Source organism: Emys orbicularis, chromosome 13 (assembly GCF_028017835.1).
Source record: "Emys orbicularis isolate rEmyOrb1 chromosome 13, rEmyOrb1.hap1, whole genome shotgun sequence".
NCBI lineage: Eukaryota > Metazoa > Chordata > Testudines > Emydidae > Emys > Emys orbicularis.
The window spans coordinates 20,603,648-20,624,612 of NC_088695.1; the positions used below are offsets into that span (position 1 = coordinate 20,603,648).

At 48.1% G+C, this 20,965-nt stretch overlaps 1 protein-coding gene across 1 annotated transcript in view; it reads right to left on the bottom strand.

Moving 5' to 3' along the window:
- Nucleotides 1-20,965, bottom strand: part of LOC135887576 (zinc finger protein 420-like) — a 104,589-nt gene that overhangs the window by 69,016 nt on the left and 14,608 nt on the right. The window contains exons 3-7 of the mRNA XM_065415302.1: nt 20,732-20,829; nt 17,068-17,210; nt 15,886-16,076; nt 10,267-10,380; nt 8,935-9,922 (exon numbers count right to left, since the gene is read on the bottom strand). Coding sequence (XP_065271374.1) covers nt 8,935-9,922; nt 10,267-10,380; nt 15,886-16,076; nt 17,068-17,210; nt 20,732-20,829 — 1,534 coding nt within the window. The remainder of the gene's footprint in view (nt 1-8,934; nt 9,923-10,266; nt 10,381-15,885; nt 16,077-17,067; nt 17,211-20,731; nt 20,830-20,965) is intronic.

The window sequence follows — 20,965 nt, forward strand, 5'->3', positions numbered from 1 at the left end:
GAACTCTGATCTGTTTCAAAAGCTGGAGGAAGGGACTTTCTTCCCAGACCAGAAAATAACCTTTGGGGATGTTGAAATGCCTATCATGATCCTTGGGGACCCAGCCTACCCCTTAATGCCATGGCTCATGAAGCCGTATACAGGCAGCCTGGACAGTAGTCAGGACCTGTTCAACTATAGGCTGAGCAAGTGCCGAATGGTGGTGGAATGTGCATTTGGACGTTTAAAAGCGTGCTGGCGCAGTTTACTGACTCGGATAGACCTCAGCGAAGCCAATATTCCAATTGTTATTGCTGCTTGCTGTGCGCTCCACAATATCTATGAGAGTAAGGGGGAGACATTTATGGCAGGGTGGGAGGTTGAGGCAAATCGCCTGGCCGCTGATTACGCACAGCCAGACACCAGGGCGGTTAGAAGAGTACAGCAAGGCGTGGTGCGCATCAGAGATGCTTTGAAAACCAGTTTTGTGACTGGCCAGGCTACGGTGTGAAACTTGTTTGTTTCTCCTTGATGAACCCTCCCCCCCCCCCCGGTTCACTCTACTTCCCTGTAAACTAACCACCCTCCCCTCCCCCCTTCAAGCACCGCTTGCAGAGGCAATAAAGTCATTATTACTTCACATTCATGCATTCTTTATTAATTCATCACACAACTAGGGGGATAACTGCCAAGGTAGCCCGGGAGGGGTGGCGGAGGAGGGAAGGAAAAGGACACACTGCAGATTAAATCTTTAACACTTATTGAAGGCCAGCCTTCTGATGCTTGGGCAATCATCTGGGGTGGAGTGACTGGGTGGCCGGAGGCCCCCCCACCGCGTTCTTGGGCATCTGGGTGAGGAGGCTATGGAACTTGGGGAGGAGGGCTGTTGGTTACACAGGGGCTGTAGCGGCGGTCTCTGCTCCTGCTGCCTTTCCTGCAGCTCAACCATACGCTGGAGCATATCAGTTTGATGCTCCAGCAGCCGGAGCATCGACTCTTGCCTTCTGTCTGCAAGCTGACACCACCTATCCTCTTCAGCCCGCCACTTGCTCTCTTCAGCCCACGATTCAGCCCGCCACCTCTCCTCTCATTCATATTGTGCTTTTTTGCACTCTGACATTGACTGCCTCCACGCATTCTGCTGTGCTCTGTCAGCGAGGGAGGACATCTGGAGCTCTGAGAACATATCATCCCGAGTCCGCCATTTTCTCCTTCTAATCTTCACTAGTCTCTGTGAAGGAGAAACATTTGCAGCTGGTGGAGGAGAAGGGAGAGGTGGTTAAAAAAGACACATTTTAGAGAACAATAGGTACACTCTTTCACGTTAAATTTTGCTGTTCACATTACACAGCACATGTGCTTTCGTTACAAGGTCGCATTTTTCCTCTTATATTGAGGGCCTTCCGGTTTGGTGTGAGAGATCACTCACACAGTGCCAGGCAACAGATTTCGGCTTGCAGGCAGCCATGGTAAGCCACAGTCTTTTGGCTTTTTTAACCTTCTTAACATGTGGGAATGGTTTCAAACAGTAGCGCCCTCATTTCCCATACCAAGCACCCGTTGGGTTGGCCATTTAAAATGGGTTTGCAATGTAAAAGAAGGGGCTGCGGTTTCCGGGTTAACATGCAGCACAAACCCAACTCCCCCCCCCCCCACACACACCCAATTCTCTGGGATGATCCCTTCACCCCTCCCCCCTACCGAGTGGCTAACAACGGGGAACATTTCTGTTCAGCCGAGCAGGAACAGGCATCTCTGAATGTCCCCTTAATAAAATCGCCCCATTTCAACCAGGTGACCGTGAATGATATCACTCTCCTGAGGATAACAAAGAGAGATAAGGAATCGATGTTGTCTGCATGCCAGCAAACACCGGGACCATACGCTGCCATGCTTTGTTATGCAATGATTCCAGACTACGTGCTACTGGCCTGGCGTGGTAAAGTGTCCTACCATGGCGGACGGGATAAGGCAGCCCTCCTCAGAAACCTTTTGCAAAGGCTTTGGGAGTACATGAAGGAGAGCTTTCTGGAGATGTCCCTGGAGGATTTCCGCTCCATCCCCATACACGTTAACAGACTTTTCCAGTAGCTGTACTGGCCGTGATTGCCAGGGCAAATTAATCATTAATCATTAAACACGCTTGCTTTTAAACCATTTGTAATATTTACAAAGGTACACTCACCAGAGGTCCCTTATGCGCCCTCAGGGTCTGGGAGCACGCCTTGGGTGAGTTCGGGGGTTACTGGTTCCAGGTCCAGGGTGATAAACATATCCTGGCTGTTGGGGAAACCGGTTTCTCCGCTTCCTTGCTGTGAGCTATCTTCATTGTCTTCATCATCTTCCTCGTACCCCGAACCCGCTTCCCTGTTGCGTGATTCTCCATTGATGGAGTCAAAGCACACGGTTGGGGTACTGGTGGCTGCACCCCCTAGCATGGCATGCAGCTCTGCGTAGAAGCGGCATGTTTGCGGCTCTGCCCTGGACCTTCCTTTTGCCTCTCTGGCTTTGTGGTAGGCTTGCCTTAGCTCCTTAATTTTCACGCGGCACTGCTGTGCATCCCTGTTATGGCCTCTGTCCTTCATGGCCTTTGAGACTTTTTCTAATATTTTGCCATTTCGTTTACTGCTACGGAGTTCAGCTAGCACTGATTCATCTCCCCATATGGCAAGCAGATCCTGTATCTCCCGTTCTGTCCATGCTGGAGCTCTTTTGCGATCCTGGGACTCCATCATGGTTACCTGTGCTGATGAGCTCTGCGTGGTCACCTGTGCTCTCCACGCTGGGCAAACAGGAAATGAAATTCAAAAGTTCGCGGGGCTTTTCCTGTCTACCTGGTCAGTGCATCTGAGTTGAGAGTGCTGTCCAGAGCGGTCACAATGAAGCACTGTGGGATAGCTCCCGGAGGCCAATAACATCGAATTCCGTCCACACTACCCCAAATCCGACCCGCAAAGGCCGATTTTAGCGCTAATCCCCTCGTCGGAGGTGGAGTAAAGAAACCGGTTTAAAGGGCCCTTTAAGTCGAAAAAAAGGGCTTTGTTGTGTGGACGTGTCCAGGCTTAATTCGATTTAACGCTGCTAAATTCGACCTAAACTCGTAGTGTAGACCAGGCCTCAGTCCTATAACTTGTGTTGCCTTTGTTTTGCCTCTGTCTATATTTTCCACAGCCAGCTGGGTTTTTTTGGTGCTTGGCATGCAGAGCAAGGCAGACTGTTTTGATTCTTGACCTTGAATGCAGAGCAGCTTTCTCTTTTTCTCTAGGCCAAGCTGAATTTTCACATTAACCCATTCCTTTCCCTCCTCCCTTCAGCCTTAACTAATTGGGGATATAAAGGAGCTGAGGGGGTTGATGAAATGGTTTGGGTAGGCAGGCTTCCGGATGCTTTGCATTTCATTTTCAAATCCTGTACTTGAGTTTTTAAACTTTTCCTGGGAGTCCTTCAGACTCCTCACTCGAGACTCATGGAGTCTCTTTGTAGCTTCCTCCCACCAATAGACAAATTGCTCCCACTGTTTATCAGAGGCTTTTGGTGATGTAAGTGTTCCTCTGAGGTATATAATTTTATCTAGATCGAAGGTACCTTCTAGGGGGAATTGTTTGGATGGAGAATTATCACGCATGTAAAAATTCCAATTCTCTAAATACCTGCAGGTCCTTGGGCCATAGTGCACATACATGTAATACGCAGGGGTGCCCTTTGATGGCATGGGGGAATTCTTAGACTGCCCTCCCCCATTTTCCAGACACACAGGGGACTGCCCTGTCCACTAGCGGCTCATGAACTAGGGAAGAGTTACACACACACAGGACACCCTGTCCGCTAGGTCAGCAGCTCATAAACTAGAGAAAATTCTCACTCTCTCGTATCCCCGGGAAAGGGTCCACTGGGCCATGAGTTCCACCGACTAGCGGGTTAAGTCCTGACCTGGTCAGTGGCTCATGAACAAGGAAAAGTTCCTATCCGCTGGGTCACAAGGTTCGGCTGACCCCCCTTGCTTTCAAAACTCCCACATGGGATAGTCCTGGGGCGGCTGGAGTCAGCTTAGTCTTAGACCTGGTCAGTGGCTCATACCCCTCTTCATTCATTCATTCATTCATTCATTCACTCACACACACACACACACATTCATTCCCCCATCTCGATGCATCTTATTTAACAATAACCTTAATTCATTATGTCCAGACTCAATACAACCTTTCCCTTATTTGAGGTGGTAAAAACCCCTCAGCACCGGTGCATTAACCTTATTGAGGACATCTGAACCACAATAACTAACCTACTTGAGGGCGGCAACAAATTCCTCAGAACCGCTCTGCATCTGGTCTTGTTGCAAAACAATAAGTTCGGATGGCGTGAGCCCCAAAGGGACAGACAGCTCCACGGGCAGTCCTCCTGCAACACCCCATAAGAGATTTCTAAAGGTCTCTTACCTCTATTATGGCACCATGGGGTTCGCAGGGGAACAGTCTGGAGTAGTTTGTTGCTGTCTCAGCCGGGCGTTGACATCCGACTCATGGCACCAAATTGTGGAGGAAAACAAAGTCCTCACTCTGAGTTTGAAGCAACAAGCCAGAGGCAGCTTTATTTCGAGCAATTGCAATATGCACGGGAGAGTACACACGGACAGGTCTCCGTTAGGTAAACAATTAGGCAAGCTTTTATACCTTTCATTACATACAATAATGAGCAACAGCTGCATTTTGTATATACATTTTTCTTCCTGATATCTCATTTCTCTCATTAATTTCTGCCACAGTCTACATTCCATTCTTATCTAACACAAGGTCAAAACAGTATCTCTTACAGTCTGTTCCCATTCGCTTTCTCGCTTTCCACCCGCCTAGGCCCTGCCTTCAAGTCTCGCGTTATTAGAGTCAGTGTCAGCCTGACCTTGTTAGCCTGACTCTTGGTCTATTCCTGGAGACTAAGATCTCTATGTTCAAATTCCCTTTATCCACTTCCAGAGTCTTTTCGGACAGCTGTGCATGCCTCTTGTGCATGCCAGGGTTTCAGAAGGTTGACATGATATATTTGCTCTTGTTTCCGACTTCCCGGTTGTCACACCTTGTAATTTATCTCCCCAACGGGTTCAACTATTTCATAGGGTCCTTGCCACTGGGCCAAAAGTTTACTCTGTTGTGGGTACCAATACCATTACTCGGTATCCGGGCTGGAACTGCTGAACTTTAGCTTGGCGATTGTACTGAGATTGTTGGGCCTCTTGCACCTTCTCTAGGTGTTCCCGCACAATGGGAGTGACCTCCCTATGAGCACCGGGTAAGGGAGTTTAGGCACTACATCTGCTGCTACCTCTTTGGCGTTCCCTTGGATTTCAATTTTTACCGGGATGGTGGGGTAGTAACTAACCATCCCATGGATGCATGTCACCCCTGTACATTTTGCCTGTAGTAACTGACTACGTTTCATGAGCTTTCCTGAGATGAGCGTGATGGCGCTCCCCGAATCTATCAGTGCTGTGGTCTCTACTCCATTTAACCTCAATGGCCTGGTATATTTGTGTGGGGTTAGTGCAACCCCCACAATATGAATTAGGGAGCATGGATTTTCCCGGTTGCCTAGGTTACGTTGTATAGACTCCTCAGCATTGGGGCACTGTACAGCTGTGTGTCCCCACTCCCCGCAGGTGTAACATCTGCATGGGGCCCTCGGCATTCCCTGGTCTCTCGGTTTGGGTAGTCTAATGTCACAATCCTCTTCACCCTCAGTGCTTTGACTTTTGGTGGCCTCTGGTGGGCCTTCAGTCCCTCTCTTTTTCCATCTGGGCTTTCCTGGGGGGCTCAGTTGCCTGAGATATGGGGGTCGGTGCCACTAGTTTAACCCGGGGCGCCTCTTCCTTAACTGTTCGGATCAGTTCCCTCACCATCGTTTGCCTCTCTACCAGTGCAACAACCTCGTCATAGGTGGAAGGGTCGTTCTGGCTTACCCAGGGGCGAAGGTCTGGCGGTAGTTAGAACCTCTAGTATCTCTTCTGGACTCTGAGACTCGGTTCGTAACCACTTTCATGCGAGCAGGGTTCTGTTTTCCTGGTACCTCGACTTGTGATACCGCTGGGCCCGCACTGCGGTCGTTACCCCAGATCTGGCCAGGATCTCTGCTTTCAGCTTGGGGTAGTCTGCCACAGCCTCTTCAGACATATCATAATAGGCATTCTGGGCCTCCCCACACAGGAATGGGGCGAGGACGCCAGACCATTGATCTTGAGGCCAAGCCTCCCGTAGGGCTGTCCTCTCAAAGGCCAGGAGGTATGCCTCTAGGTCATCCTCCCGTGTCATTTTCTGCAGCCAATTGCTGGCCCGTATGACCCACATCCCATCACGGCTGCGGTTCAGCTCTGTAAGAGCCTTCACCTGGTTTACTAGTTCCCGCAACATAGCATGGTCTTGAGCGGCCTGGTCCATCAACAGGTGATTGGTCTCTTGCTGCAGCCACACTGCCTCCTGTTGGGTGGCTGCCTGGACACAGGTAACCTCCTGCTGGGCAGCCGTGGCTTGTATCAGGGCCTGCACTACATCATCCATCATGCTGAAGAAAAACAAGTGACAAAGTTCCTCCTCTGCCTTGGTGGGTCCTGCACTTTTTGGCGGAATTGCTCACCTCAGAGGTTCACAGCAGCCCTCAGTTTGGCCGCTTCTGATAGAGGCTCAAACCTGCCATTCACTCAACTAACCTCATCACTGGCCAGGATGGGGGAAAGGGAGAACAATCCCAGCAGTCTCTGTGTCCCACCTAGTGGGTCGGGGACAGGCCAAATCCCTTTCCAAATTAGACCTTCCCTTCTGTTGTTTCTCACAGACCAGGTCAACTCCTCCGGTGTCCGATCAGGAGTTGGGGGATGGGGGGGAACCCGGGCCCACCCTTTACACCAGGTTCCGCCCAGGGCCCTGTGGACAGCAGCTGTCTACAATGTCCCCTGTATCAGCTGTATGACAGCTGCAACTCTCTGGGCTACTTCCCCCAGCACCTTCTTTATCCTCACTGCAGGATCTTCCTCCTGAAACCTGATCCCGCTTGTACTCTTCAGTCCTCCAGCAGCTTCTCACTCCCTGCTCCTTGTGCGCCCCCTCACTAGCTGATGGGAGGTCCTTTTTAAACCAGGTGTCCTGATTAGCCTGCCTGCCATAATTGATTCTAGTGTGTTCTTAATTGGCTCCAGGTGTCTTAATTAGCTTGCCTGTCTTAATTGGTTTTAGCAGGTCCCTGATTGCTCTAGGGCAGCCCCTGCTCTGGTCACTCAGCGAACAGAAAAATATTAATCCAGTGGCCAGTATATTTGCCTTCTACCAGACTCCTGTACCCCACTGGTCTGGGTCTGTCGCAATATGTATATCATTAATGAATATGTAGTTATGAGAGTTGTGTTGTATGGTTGTCACTAAAATATGCTGTGGGCTTGGGAGGCACCCAGATACTAACTCTCCAGAGACAATGACAAGGGAGGTAACCAATGCCCAGGTGGGTGCTGAACAGACACCACCAACCATTGTTCAGCAGTGGAGTTATAATTCAATGACTCACTTGCACAAAGCCACACCAGGGGAATTGCTCAACCTTTACTGGGGACTCAGCAATGCCCACTAGGCATGCCTGGACTTGTTTTCTCCAAGCACATGGGACTAAGGCTACATCTACACTACGGGGGGGGGGTCGATTTAAGATACGCAAATTCAGCTACGTGAATAGCGTAGCTGAATTCGACGTATCGCAGCCGACTTACCCCGCTGTGAGGACGGCGGCAAAATCGACCTCCGCGGCTTCCCGTCGACGGCTCTTACTCCCACCTTCGCTGGTGGAGTAAGAGCGTCGATTCGGGGATCGATTGTCGCGTCCTGACGGGACGCGATAAATCGATCCCCGAGAGGTCGATTTCTACCCGCCGATTCCGGCGGGTAGTGTAGACCAGGCCTTAGTGTATAAAACAGAACACAGGGGCCCCATGCTTGGCCTTTCTCCTTCCCCCACCTACGCTGCAAGCAACAAGGACACTGAAGACTCCAACAGAAGGGACTGGCCCAGCTTTCAAGGGTGAAACCTGTGTACTATGAAATGCAATATCCAGTAGGGTGAGAAAAACTGCTTAATCTATATGTTGCCCAGTCTAATAGGGTTGAGAGTTTAGACTGGGTGCTTAAATTTTATTTTGGTAACCATTCTGACTTTTTGCCTCTCACTTAAAATCTATCTTTTGTAGTCAATAAATGTGTTTAACTGTTTACCTTTACCAGTGAGTTTGCCTGAAGTGTTGGGTAAGGGTGTTCGCTCAGGTTTACAAAGGCTGGTGTATATCCACTTTCCATTGATGAAGTGGTGAACCAATTAATACATTTGCACCGCTCATCTTGAGCGGTGCAAGATGGTATATTCCTGAGGGTACAAGGCTGGGAGGGTGGATTTCACTGGTGCCTTTCTCTGTGTGATTCGTGAGTGGCTCTAGGAGCATTCATGCAATCTAGCTCAGTGTGGGGCTCCACATGCAGATGTACTGAGTGATAACAGCTCCTGGAGGGGTTTGCTGCTGGTCACTAGCAAAGCATGTGAGAGACAACTCCCCCAGCCTGGGCTAAGGAAGCACAGCGGTCCCACGGTCCCAGGCTGCACCTCGGGGATCCCATCACAACCGTATACAAGATAAAGTGTGTTCTAGGTTTCTAGCACCAACGTGAATGTAGGAGCAGAACAGAGGCCTTTCAGAGCGTCTCAAAAAGTAATAATCAAATCCCATCACAACATGGAAATCTTATCTCAGCCTCTGGGTCTGCACAACTCAGTTCCAGGAAGATGGTTTCATTCTCTACTGTAGTAACTGTTGCATGTCCTCATTGCATGGCCACTCCAACCTGGCCTGACCCTCTGAGATTCAGGGGAATCGGCAAAGGTGTTATTCCCTTGGCCCATCCCTAGCCAGGACATTTCTACTGTTTGTATCCGGTGTGGATTCTCTGATGCGAAATAAGGTTTGAGCTCTGACTAAAGCTGTTCCCGCACTGATTGCATCGGTAGGGTTTCTCTCCTGTGTGGATTCTCTGGTGATTAGTGAGGGCTGATCTCTGACTGAAGCTTTTCTCACAGTTGGGGCACCTATAGGGCTTCTCTCCCTTGTGGATTCTCTGATGTGCAGCAAGGTTGGAGCTTGCACTGAAGCTTTTCCCACATTCTGGGCATTTAAAGGGTTTCTCCCCTGTGTGGATTCTCTGGTGAATAATGAGGTATGAGCTCTGACTGAAGCTTTTCTCACAGTTGGGGCACCTATAGGGCTTCTCTCCCTTGTGGATTCTCTGATGTGCGGCAAGGTGTGAGCTCACACTGAAGCTTTTCCCACATTCCAGGCATTTAAAAGGCTTCTCCCCCGTGTGGATTCTCTGGTGAATAATGAGGTGTGAGCTCTGACTGAAGCTTTTCCTGCAGTTGGGGCAGTTATAGGGTTTCTCACCAGTGTGGATTCTTTGATGCTTAATAAGGTGTGAGCTCTGATTGAATCTTTTCCCACAGTCAGGGCAGTTATAGGGTTTCTCTCCCGTGTGGATTATCTGATGATAGGTAAGGGCTGAGATCTGTCTGAAGCTTTTTTTGCAGTCAGGGCACTTGTGGGGTTTTTCTCCTGTGTGGATTCTCTGGTGAGTAATAAGGGCTGATCTCCACCGGAAGCTTTTCCCACAGTCACTGCACATGTAGGGTCTCTCTCCTGTGGGGACTCTCTGCTGAACAATATCTTTGATTTGGTTGGCCCCTCTTCTCTTCTGAGTGGATTTACCCTGCCTCTCCCTTGGCTGGTTTCCCTGCTGACTATCCCAGGCATGTACATGATCAGGATTCTGGGAAACATCCCCTTTGGTTTCCCCTGATACCGTCCTGTGTGAATCCACCTGCTCAGGAACTTTATGTTGAGGATTCTCCTCATTCTTATTCAGTGTCGCATTACCTGCTGAGACAGAGAGAGAATGCAGACAGGAGTCATTGCCTGTGCTGGAGTAGAGTGGGAGGGGAAAGAAACCTCAGAAAGAGGAAGAGAAAATGGGGGAACAAACACACAACTGCTGGGGAGATTGAAATATCAGGAGCTGAATCCACCCCATCCTCCCAACCTTTTCCCCAGAGGAGAGAGAGGAGGGGACCTATACTGCCTCTACATCCTCTGAATATAGATGAAGGCAGGGGCTGAAGGCAGGGGCTGAAAGGTCAGGCAAGCTTGATGAAAACCTAAGAGTGATGTCTGCCATGAAGATACAAGAATTGGTTTCTCAGTCAGTTTAGCTGTTTCCTTACCTACATGGGCTTCTCTCAGGATCTCCCTTTTCTCATAGCCCTGGAGATTGGGGACCCACGGCTCCTCCCCTCGTTCCAGTCGGGAGATCACATCAGGTTTGGGAATTGGAAATCCTGCGTCGGGGGGTGGGAGGGGGACAAGGAAACAAGTGTTGATCTTGTTCATTAAGGTCAGGGCTGTTAGTAGTTTCAGACCCGGGATCTGAATAGCCCGCCCAGAGAGGCTCCTTCCTCTCCCCGCCCCCATCCTAGAGGGATAGGGCTATAAATCATACAATAGCCCATGACAACACATTAATCTGGAGCAAGGGTTCATCCACTCTACCTAAGGAATAGCCTTAATTTATTCCCATGGTGAGTTGAGCAGAATTGCTACACTTTAACTATCTGGGGTATAACCAGTTTCAGCCAATCCACCCTGCCCCCATGATGCTTCTCAGGGCATCTAGGGCTGTGAGTCACCTTGTTATCACCAGCCTCCAGCATGAGGGAGGCTTGTCTGAGTAGCAGAGGCCTGTCCTGACATGAGTAATTGACACATGGAGGGAGGCCCCATTACTTGGAGGATAGAATTAGGGAAGTAAACAGATTGTTGCTAAATAAGATAAGAAAATACGTCAGTAAGCTAAAAAGATAGACTGAGCCAGCTAAGATAAGAAGGAAAACAGCCCAGGGAGGGAGAACCATTTACTAACAATGGACAAGATAAGTTAGGAAACTAGAGATGAGGTAAAGACCAGGTCGAGTGTCCTCTGGGATACACCAGTCCTGTCTTTGCCTTGCAGGTTGACAACAGATGCGCTCCAGCCCCTGAAGCCCCAGTCACATCAGCGATATCTCTGTGGGCCAGCCCCTGATCACTGATACCCAGAGAATTCACAGATCCTATGTTCCCAAAGGAAAGCTTACCACAGTTTGCCAGTTTTTATCTTAAACCACTGCTCCTGTATTCCACACAGGATGTGAGTTCAAGTATAAAACAAATGAGATTTATTTAAGGAAGAATATAGATTTAAATGAAAATCGGTGTGAGAGATGGGAACAAATGGTTACATGTAAAACAACATCATGAAATTCTAACTTTAACTAACAGGTTATCCTCCTGTCCAAAGAACATCACCTCACACAAAGTTCTTCACAGTGCTTTCAGCCAAGCCTGACTGAGATCCCCATTTCATGAAGCAAACTCAAGTGAGTTTACTTCATAGGTGAAGGTTGCCAGGGTGTCTCTTTGCAACCTCAATATACCAGAACAGAGCTTTGAGTACACCTCAAGGTAGGGTTCCCTCCACCTCAGGCTGTTTACCTCTTCCGGTTAGCTTCTTTCTGAAGTTTCTAACAACTCTTCATTAGCATTTGACAACGAATGCTAATAGAGTCCTATTGTATGACACAATGTACAGTGCCTCCTCCCATGGAGATAAGTGTCTCCAACCCCTATGTGAAGGAGTTTGTCTCAAGAAGTGCTACCTTTGAGTGACCTATTTTTAACTACAGACCTAGAGAACATATTTTTTTAGTGTGTGTGTGTATATATATATATATATATATATATATATATACACACACACACACACACACACACACACGTATTTTCTGTACATGCATCTCACAATGGTTATAATGACCAGTGTGATACAGGCTTTTATTAGAGACCTTACATGACATTCTTTTGTTGAACACAGGGGGATCCCAGTACGCCTATATACAGCAATGCCCTATGGCAGTTGGCACCAACAGATTCTTTGGTCACCCCACACATACACACAAACTCACTCATATCCTTCACCAACACAAGCCAAAGCAGAAAACTATTGCTTCCTGTTACTGTGAGCTCCTTGGGGTGGGGACTGTCTCTCACTAAATGGCCGTGCAGGGCCCAGCTCATAGGGGCTGTGATCCTTTATTGCGGCCTGTAACGATGCGGTTCTGGCAGGACCCAACTGAGAGTGCCAATTCAGGACAAATTGCTTAAACAGGGCAGTTACAGCCCAAGGCTGGGGTTTTTCCACCTCTAAGGCAAACCAAACCAGCCAAACAAAGAGGACTTTGGTCTCACCCCACTGGCTAACCACAAGTCACACAAACAATTCCCTTAGACACTCCAGTTTCCCAGTATCACCACCAGTACCACTCGTTATGGGGACAAATGGTTATGAAAACCAATACCCCAGTAAAAGAAAAAAAAAAAGAAAAAAAAAAAAAAAAAAAAAAAGGTTCTCCTGATCCAATAGGACCAAGCCCCAGACCCAGGTCAATATACAAATCAGATCTTACCCACAAATCACGCTGTTGCCAATCCTTTAGAATCTAAAATCTAAAGGTTTATTCATAAAAGGAAAAAGATATAGATGAGAGCTAGAATTGGTTAAATGGAATCAATTACATACAGTAATGGCAAAGTTCTTGGTTCAGGCTTGTAGCAGTGAGAGAATAAACTGCAGGTTCAAATCAAGTCTCTGGAGTACATCCCCAGCTGGGATGGGTCATCAGTCCTTTGTTCAGAGCTTCAGTTTGTAGCAAAGTCCCTCCAGAGGTAAGAAGCAGGATTGAAGACAAGATGGAGATGAGGCATCAGATTTTTATAGTCTTTTCCAGGTGTAAGAACACCTCTTTGTTCTTACTGTGGAAAATTACAGCAAAATGGAGTCTGGAGTCACATGGGCCAGTCCCTCCATACTTTTCTGAGTTGCAAGGCATATCTGCCTTCTCTCAATGGGTCAATTGTATAGCTGATGGTCCTTAATGGGCCATCAAGCAGGCTAGGCAGAGCTAATACCAACTTGTCTGGGATGTCTCCCAGAAGCATAGCATAAGTTTGAAATACAGATAATACAGAGCCAATATTCATAACTTCAACTACAAAATTCATACACACATATAGACAGCATAATCATAATCAGCAAACCATAACCTTGTCTTAGACCCCTCATTTGACCCCCTTTATACAAGATTTGGTGCCACTACAGGACTTTGGTTGCAACCATGTTCTATACGGTCCCAGTTCAAGTCAATAACATGACAGGGCATCTAGGTGGTGCTTCCCTAAGAGAAGATATGAAGAAATAAACCAAGGAAATGCCAGTCAAGTTCAATAAAGAAGATCACTGGATACATGCCCCCAGTGCCACACTGAGAGCAGAGTCTCCTCTCATGGGGTCATACTAGGGCCTCATCCCCTGGCTGATCAATGGTCAATCTGCTCTTCCCAATCACCCATGAGACCAGCTCTACTCCTGCAGGCAGCCATTTGGCTGGCAACACAGGCTGGCTCTGGCTCTCGTTAACACTCCCCCCCCCCTCAGCCTACTCCATACAGCACAGACCTGAGAGAGGACAACTATAGAGGAGAAGCAGCCATTCTCCTTTCACCTGGGCTGAAACTGTAGAATCATAGAAATGTAGCACTGGAAGGCATCTTGATAGGCCACCTAGCCCATCCCCCTCTGCTGAGTAAACTTAGACATCCCTGACAGGTGTTTGTCCAACCTGTTCTTAAAAACCTCCAGCGATGGGGATCCCACCACCTCTCTTGGGAACCTGTTCCAGTGGTGAACTAGCCTGACAGTTGAAAAGTATTTCCTAATATCTAAACTAAACCTTCCTTGCTGCAGATTAAACCCCCCTTCTTCTTGTCCTACCTTCAGTGGACATGGAGAACAATTGATCACTGTCCTTTATGACAGCCCTTAACAGATCTGAAGACTTATCAGGTCCCCTCCCGCCTCCCGCCCCCCATCTTCTTTTCTCAAAGCTGAATATGCCTATTTTTTTAATCTTTCCTCATAGGTCACTAAACTTTGTATCATTTTGGTTGCTCTCTTCTGGACTCTCCAATTTGTCCATATCTTTCTTAGGGCACATCTACACTTAAAACGCCGAGCCACCGTAGCATTTTAACAAAGATGCTCTAAATCGATGCTCTCCGATCAGCGTAGTTAATTCATCTCCCCAAGAGGCAGTAGCTATGTCAGCAGGAGAAGCTCTCCTGTTGACATAATCCCATCTACATGGGGGTTAGGTCGGTATAACTACATCACTCAGAGGGGTGGATTTTTCACACACATGAGTGACATAGTTATATCGATATAGATCTAGAGTGTAGACCAGACCTCAAAGTGTAGTGCCCAAAACTGGACACGGAACTCCATGAGGCCTTTCCAATGCAGATAAACTGGACAATTAACTCCTGTGTCTTACATACAACACTTGTAAATAAACTACAGAATGATATTAGCCTTTCTAGCAACTGCATCACACTGTTCACTCATATACAATTTGTGATCCACCACAACCACCAGATCCTTTTCTTCAGTTTTGTTGAGTAGCCAGTTATTCTCCTGTTTGTAGCTGTGCATTTGATTTTTTCCCCTTCAAATGTGGAGTACTCTGCAGTTGTGTGACAAGGTGCGCTTGCCCTGCATTGAGCCTGCAAGGGTTAACTCAATCCTATGGGCCAAGGAAGCCATGCCCCCTCAGCCCGGCTAGGCATGCTCTGGCTGGAAACCAGTATAAAACGGGAGCAGCCCTGCTCAGTCTGGGCTGACCACCAAGAGGGAGGATGTATGCAGCAGGCTCCTGCCCGGGAGTTACTGGAGCCTGGGACAGTGGAGGCCTAGTCCACCAGGGTCCAGACAGATACCCAGCTACCCCTGGACACCCAGGAAACAGCGGAACTGCTGGGAGCTTCACAGGCTGGAGACCCAGACACCACAGGAATACATGATAGGTAGCCCAGGGAAAATACAGTGGTCCAGTTGCTGAACTGAGCAATAAGTCAGCGCGTTTTGGTCAGATCGCCACTGACTCAGTAGCAAGCACACTCACCAGGGCCCTGGGCTGGGACCCAGTAAAGTAGGGAGGGCCTGGGTCCCCTTACCGCAGCTGCCACCCACCCCTAGGTGATGGCCCACTTCTCCCCATTGGCCATCAGGCCATGCAGCCCCCCCTGCCAACAGAGGGGGCAGTTATATTGACTCTGGCCATGAGGCCACACAGCCCTGAAGGAAAGGGCAGTTATATTGACTCTGGCCATTAGGCTGAAACACCCTGAGGCAAATGGCGCTCAGGTGAACTCAGCAGCGGGGCTATAACAGCCACTACTTTGCCCCAACAGTGGGATGGGGTGCGCTTGCCCTGCGACTTGTCGTTACTAAATTTCATCTTGTTAAATTCAGACCAGTTCTTCAATTTGTCAAGGTCATTTTGAATTATAATCCTGTCCTCCAAAGTGCTTGTAATCCCTCCCAGTCTGGTGTTACCTGCAGATTTGATAAACACACTCTCCACTTTATTATCCAAGTGTCTAATTGCAGTGAAGACATACCCAATGGGGCTTCGGTGTCTAGCTCTCCGGAGTCCCTTTGAAAGCCACAGACTCAGTGATTTAGAAGAGCTCAGACAGGGAGCCTGTGATTACACCTGGAACTGAAGCCATCTCTCCTGAGATCCAGGGCTGTGCCTCAAACACAAGAAGAGCCCTCCTCACTGTTTTCTACTATAGTGATATACCCCACAGAACACTCCCAGACCATAAAGTACTTCATTAACCCTCACTCTGCCCCCAGATGCTTCAGAGACCCCAAAGTGTCTAATAACCGAGGAAACGGAAATCCTTACCCAGCGAGGTCACAGTCTCATAATTCTCCTGCATGATGTCCCTGTAGAGGGCTCTCTGACCTGGGTCCAGCAGAGCCCATTCCTCCTCTGTGAAATACACAGCCACCTCCTCAAAGGTCATTGGATCTGTTGCAGCCATGTTCCAGGATGATGGGACAATCTGGAGCAAAATGTGGATGTTATTTGCCAGCCTGGCCGCATGAGAAGGGCAACTGGGGAGGCTTCAAAGGCTGAACTTACACCATGGGGGTTCAGTTTTGAGCATTGATATTGCTGATAAGCCACTTTTTGCAGCTTTCTGATGCTTTAATGTTAAACATGTATTTGTGGGATGAGAATTTAGGAGTCTCAGATTCAGAGAGTTTAAGGTCAGAAGGGACCATTAGATCATCTAATCTGACCTCCTGTATGTCACAGGCCATTAAATTATCCCAGTTATCCCTTTATGTACCTAAAGCCTGATTTTCCAGAAACTCATCCAGTGTTGATCTGAAAACATCAAGAGATGGAAAATCCACCACTTCCTTTGGTCATTTGTACCAGTGGTAATTACCTTCATGATTAAATATTTGTGACAAATTTCTAATTTGATTACCTCTAGCTTCAGTTTCCAGCTGCTTGTTCATATTAAGCTTTCATCTACAAGACTAAAGAGTCCGTGGGTACACATTTTCTCTTCATGATGGTAGTTCTAGAGTGTAATAAAGTCACCTTTCAATCTTTCAACATATTAATTTTTAAAGATAGACTCAACGATGTACCACAGCCCTTAAACAAAAGTGCCTGTACTGCTTCTAACCCACCACCCCGGTGGGTATTAGCACATCCCCACAACCTGGAACATGGGTTGGGGGATTTGTGCTAGGCCTGTTATTAATAAAGGTATCACCACTTACTGCCTCTGCCTGAGGGCGTTCGCTCTCCCGGAGCTGGCTCGGTTCCTGCAGGGGCGCAAAGGCTTGGTCGGAGGGGCGGGGGGTCAGGGAGGGCCGTAGAGACCCGCCCGGGAGCAGACTTGAGACCGTTGGTGCAGAGTCACTTTCCTGCCCGGCCCCAGCCCTTTCCCCCGGGACTCTCCCCTCACCTGCAGGCTCCGGCTCAGGGGCTGGTGTCGGCAGAGCCAGGGGCTCTCCCCCCCGCTGCGGAGCAGCAGTAGCGCCTCAGCCCGGGCTCCCGGCTCACAATGGAGGCGGCAGCAGCGTGTGACCCGGGAAGCTCAGCCCCGGAGCTGCAAGATCCAGAGGAACTTCCCCGCCCTTAGCAACAAGCTGCGCGGGCTGGGACCACAGGTTAACCCCTCCGCTGCCAGAAGCCCGCTCTCCTTCCTGAAAATAGCAGGAACCTTGAGCCAAAAATTAGACACACAGTCCCAGAGAAATGTGTCACCTGCTGCCATCCGCAGCTACTGGTACCCCCGGGACCAGGTGTCCATCAGCCCTGGAGTAATTTATTTAATATTCCCACCCGCAGCAGACCCCACGCCTTGTGAATTAACCCTTCCTTCCCCTATTTACTTCTCATCCGCATCTGCTGTGTGGGGGAGAGGGGAGGAGTCAAAAATTGATATAACCATGATCTTTAGACTCCCCCTTAAGGAGAACCGGCGTTGCAGGCTGGGAATCTGGCACAGGGGATCTGCTATCACAGCTGCTGATGGACCCAAGACCCATTCAGGCTGTCATGGTGGGTGGCAGAGAAATGATTTGCCAAGGTTTTGAGGATTTGCCAGAAGGCTGAGATGCCCTCTTGGGGCTGCTAGAGGGAACTGGTCCCACAGGTGGGGTTTTAATGGCCGTACTCTGGTTTGTTTTTAATATTATTTCTACTTGCTGGGGCTGTTTAAAAATCAGATGGGTAGATATTCATATGATATGAATTATTCTAGCTCGACTGTTTCCAGTGCAGCTTCCTACTATTCACAATCTGGCACAATCACCTCTAATAGACCAAAATCATTTCACACCAGTTGGGGTTCTGGTCCACTGGCACCATAAGAATGGCCATACTGGGTCAGACCAAAAGTCCATCTAGCCCCGTATCCTGTCTTCTGACAGTGCCCCAGAAGGAATGAACAGAACAGGTAATCATCAAGTGATCCATCCCCTTTCACCATTGGAACCACAGCTGATTTACAGCCCCTCAAGTTCCAGCTCAATTAATTTATACTCATTGCAGGAGGAGCAATGGCAAAGCAATTAACAAAGGAGAAAGTGTGGCTGAATTGTCATAATTGTTTGTTAAAACTGTGGTAAGACCCAAAGGCTTCCCACGATGATCTGGGGCCCTAGGTTCTCAGTGTAAGTAGGTGTCATGGCTGATTCCCCACTCTGGCACTTCGAGTGCAGAAGGTGGGGGCCTGCAAGGATTTTAAAAGTTAATACTTGCCACTCCAGGCTTGTATTAAACTCATAAGGTTACAGCTTCTCTCTGACCTTGACTTGGTAAATGCTGCCACCACCCAAATGCAAAACCCCTTTTGGAACCCAGGAAGACACACTTGGGAATTCCTTCCTGTGGGGTACCCTCAAGCCCTTTCACCCCCCACCCCTTTGGGGAAGAACTGAGAAAGAAAACAAAGGAAATTAGCTGTTGCTACCAGCTAATTAAACAACATATGCACAAACCTCTTAGGACACCAAAAATCCAATCCTGTTCTTTTTTTAAAAAAAGAAAAAAGTAAATTTTATTTAAAAAGAAAGAAAATACATCTGGAGTTTAGGCTTTTGCTAGATTTTAAAAGAACAATTCCAAAAATTAAGCACCCAAAATAACTTTCTTTGGGGTTCAGCTTAAAGGTTACAAGCAAACAAAAGCATCTGGGATTAGCACAGAGGAGTCCACAAGCCAATAAGAAATAAAAAAATAACCCTAATCACGTCTTTCTAGACATTCCCTGATTACTTACATATTTGGGGTTTCAGATAAGTAGGGTTGAGGTATGATTTGATGTTTTTTCATACCAGGTTTTAAAGCTGCTTACAGCATTGCTGCTCTGTGTCTCCGCCCTTTTCCAGAGAACCACAACACACAGACAAAGGGAAGTTTTTTTCAATTTCAAAAAGTTCTAGTCGTCCCATTGGCTCTTTTGGTCAGGTGCCCACTCCTTTTCCTTTACCTGGGGGACTTCATTAACCCTTTACAGGTAAAGCAAGCAGAGAACAGCCACCAAGAGGGACTTTATAGCTAACTGGCTGGTTGGGTGCCCATAAAAGGGAGCTACCTCCTGCCCCTTAATTTATCATATGCCCCCAAATCACAGACGGTGCTGGCCAGCCTGGTTCAGGTCGGGTCCACACCGGTTGGGATTTCTTCCTGGAAGTTTAGGAAACAGAGTTAATAAGATACATGCACCTCTAATTTTACTAATAATTACATGAAGAACTAAACAGTACATTTTACATTTCAAGGACTACAATGACTTAGAATGCAGGGACATTTTTACCTGGCTAATTCTGGGAAACCTTCTGGGGAGAGTGCATCAGCCACTTTGTTAGAGGCTCCTGAAATGTGATGTATTTCAAAATCAAAGTCTTGAAGAGCTAAACTCCACCAAAGAAGTTTTGTTAGTTTCTTTGACTGAGTGAAGCCACTTCAGTGCAGCATGGTCAGTCTGCAGGTGGAAACGCCGTCCCCAAATGTATGCGCGTAGTTTCTCCAGAGCATACACAATGGCATAACATTCTTTTTCTGAGACTGACCAGTGGCTTTCCCTCTCAGAAAGTATTTTGCTGAGAAACACGACAGGATGGAATTGTTGATCTGGTCCTTCCTGCAACAAAACTGCGCCTACACCATGTTCAGACACATCTGTGGTTACGACGAATGGTTGGTTGAAGTCTGGGGCCCTCAGTACAGGGTCAGATGTAAGGGCCGCCTTAAGCTGGTTGGAGGCTTTTTGACACTTCTTAGTCCACTGAACTGCATTTGGCTGTTTTTTCCTGGTCAGGTCTGTCAGTGGGGTGGCAATTTGGCTGTAGTGTGGTACAAATAGTTGTTAATACCCGACCAAGCCCAAGAAGGATTGGACCTGCTTCTTTGACTTAGGGACAGGCCAATTTTGGATAGCATTTACCTTAGCCTGTAGGGGGTTGATAGTACCTTGACCCACCTGGTGTCCAAGGTACGTTACCCTGTTTAGGCCTATTTGATATTTTTTGGCCTTAATGGTTAATCCTGCCTCCCTTATGCACTGGAAAACATCTTGGAGGTGTTCCAGGTGTTCTGCCCATGAATCTGAGAATATAGCCACATCCTCAAGGTATGCAACTGCAAATTCCCCAAATCCAGCTAGAAGGTTATCTATCAGTCTCTGGAAGGTGGCAGGTGCATTTCGCAGTCCAAAAGGGAGCACATTAAATTCATACAGCCCTACATGGGTGATGAAGGCTGACTTTTCCTTAGCTGGGTTATCTAGCGGGACTTGCCAGTACCCCTTAGTTAAGTCTAAAGTGGAGATGAACTGGGCATGTCCCAGTTTCTCCAATAGCTCATCTGTGCATGGCATTGGATAGTTTTCTGGACAAGTTACAGCATTTAGCTTACGGTAGTCCACACAAAAGTGGATTTCCCCATCTGGTTTGGGAACCAGAACCACTGGAGAAGCCCATGCACTCTCAGAGGGGCAGATTACACCCTTCTGTAACATGTCCTTGATCTCCCTTTCTATTGTGGTTTTGGCTTGAGGAGCCAGCTGGTGGGCTCTAATTGGGCGAGCATCACCTGTGTCAATGGAGTGGTACGCCCGTTCTGTCCATCCTGGGGTGGCTGAAAACATTGGTGCAAAACTGGTTCACAGCTCCTGGATTTGCTGTCACTGTTTATGCCGAAGGGTGATGGAAAAGCTCACCTCTTCTATGCCACCATGGCTTTTTCCTTCATAGTAGACTCCTTCAGGCCACTCAGCATCATCTCTCTCCTGGGCTATAAACTGGAGAACGTTGAATTCTTGGGAATAAAAGGGCTTTAGAGAATTAACATGGTATACTTTAGGTTTTAGGGTAGGGTCTGGGAACAAAATGAGTAATTAACAGCTTCTAGGCACTCTCAGACCATAAATGGCCTCTCCCACGGTGCTTCCATC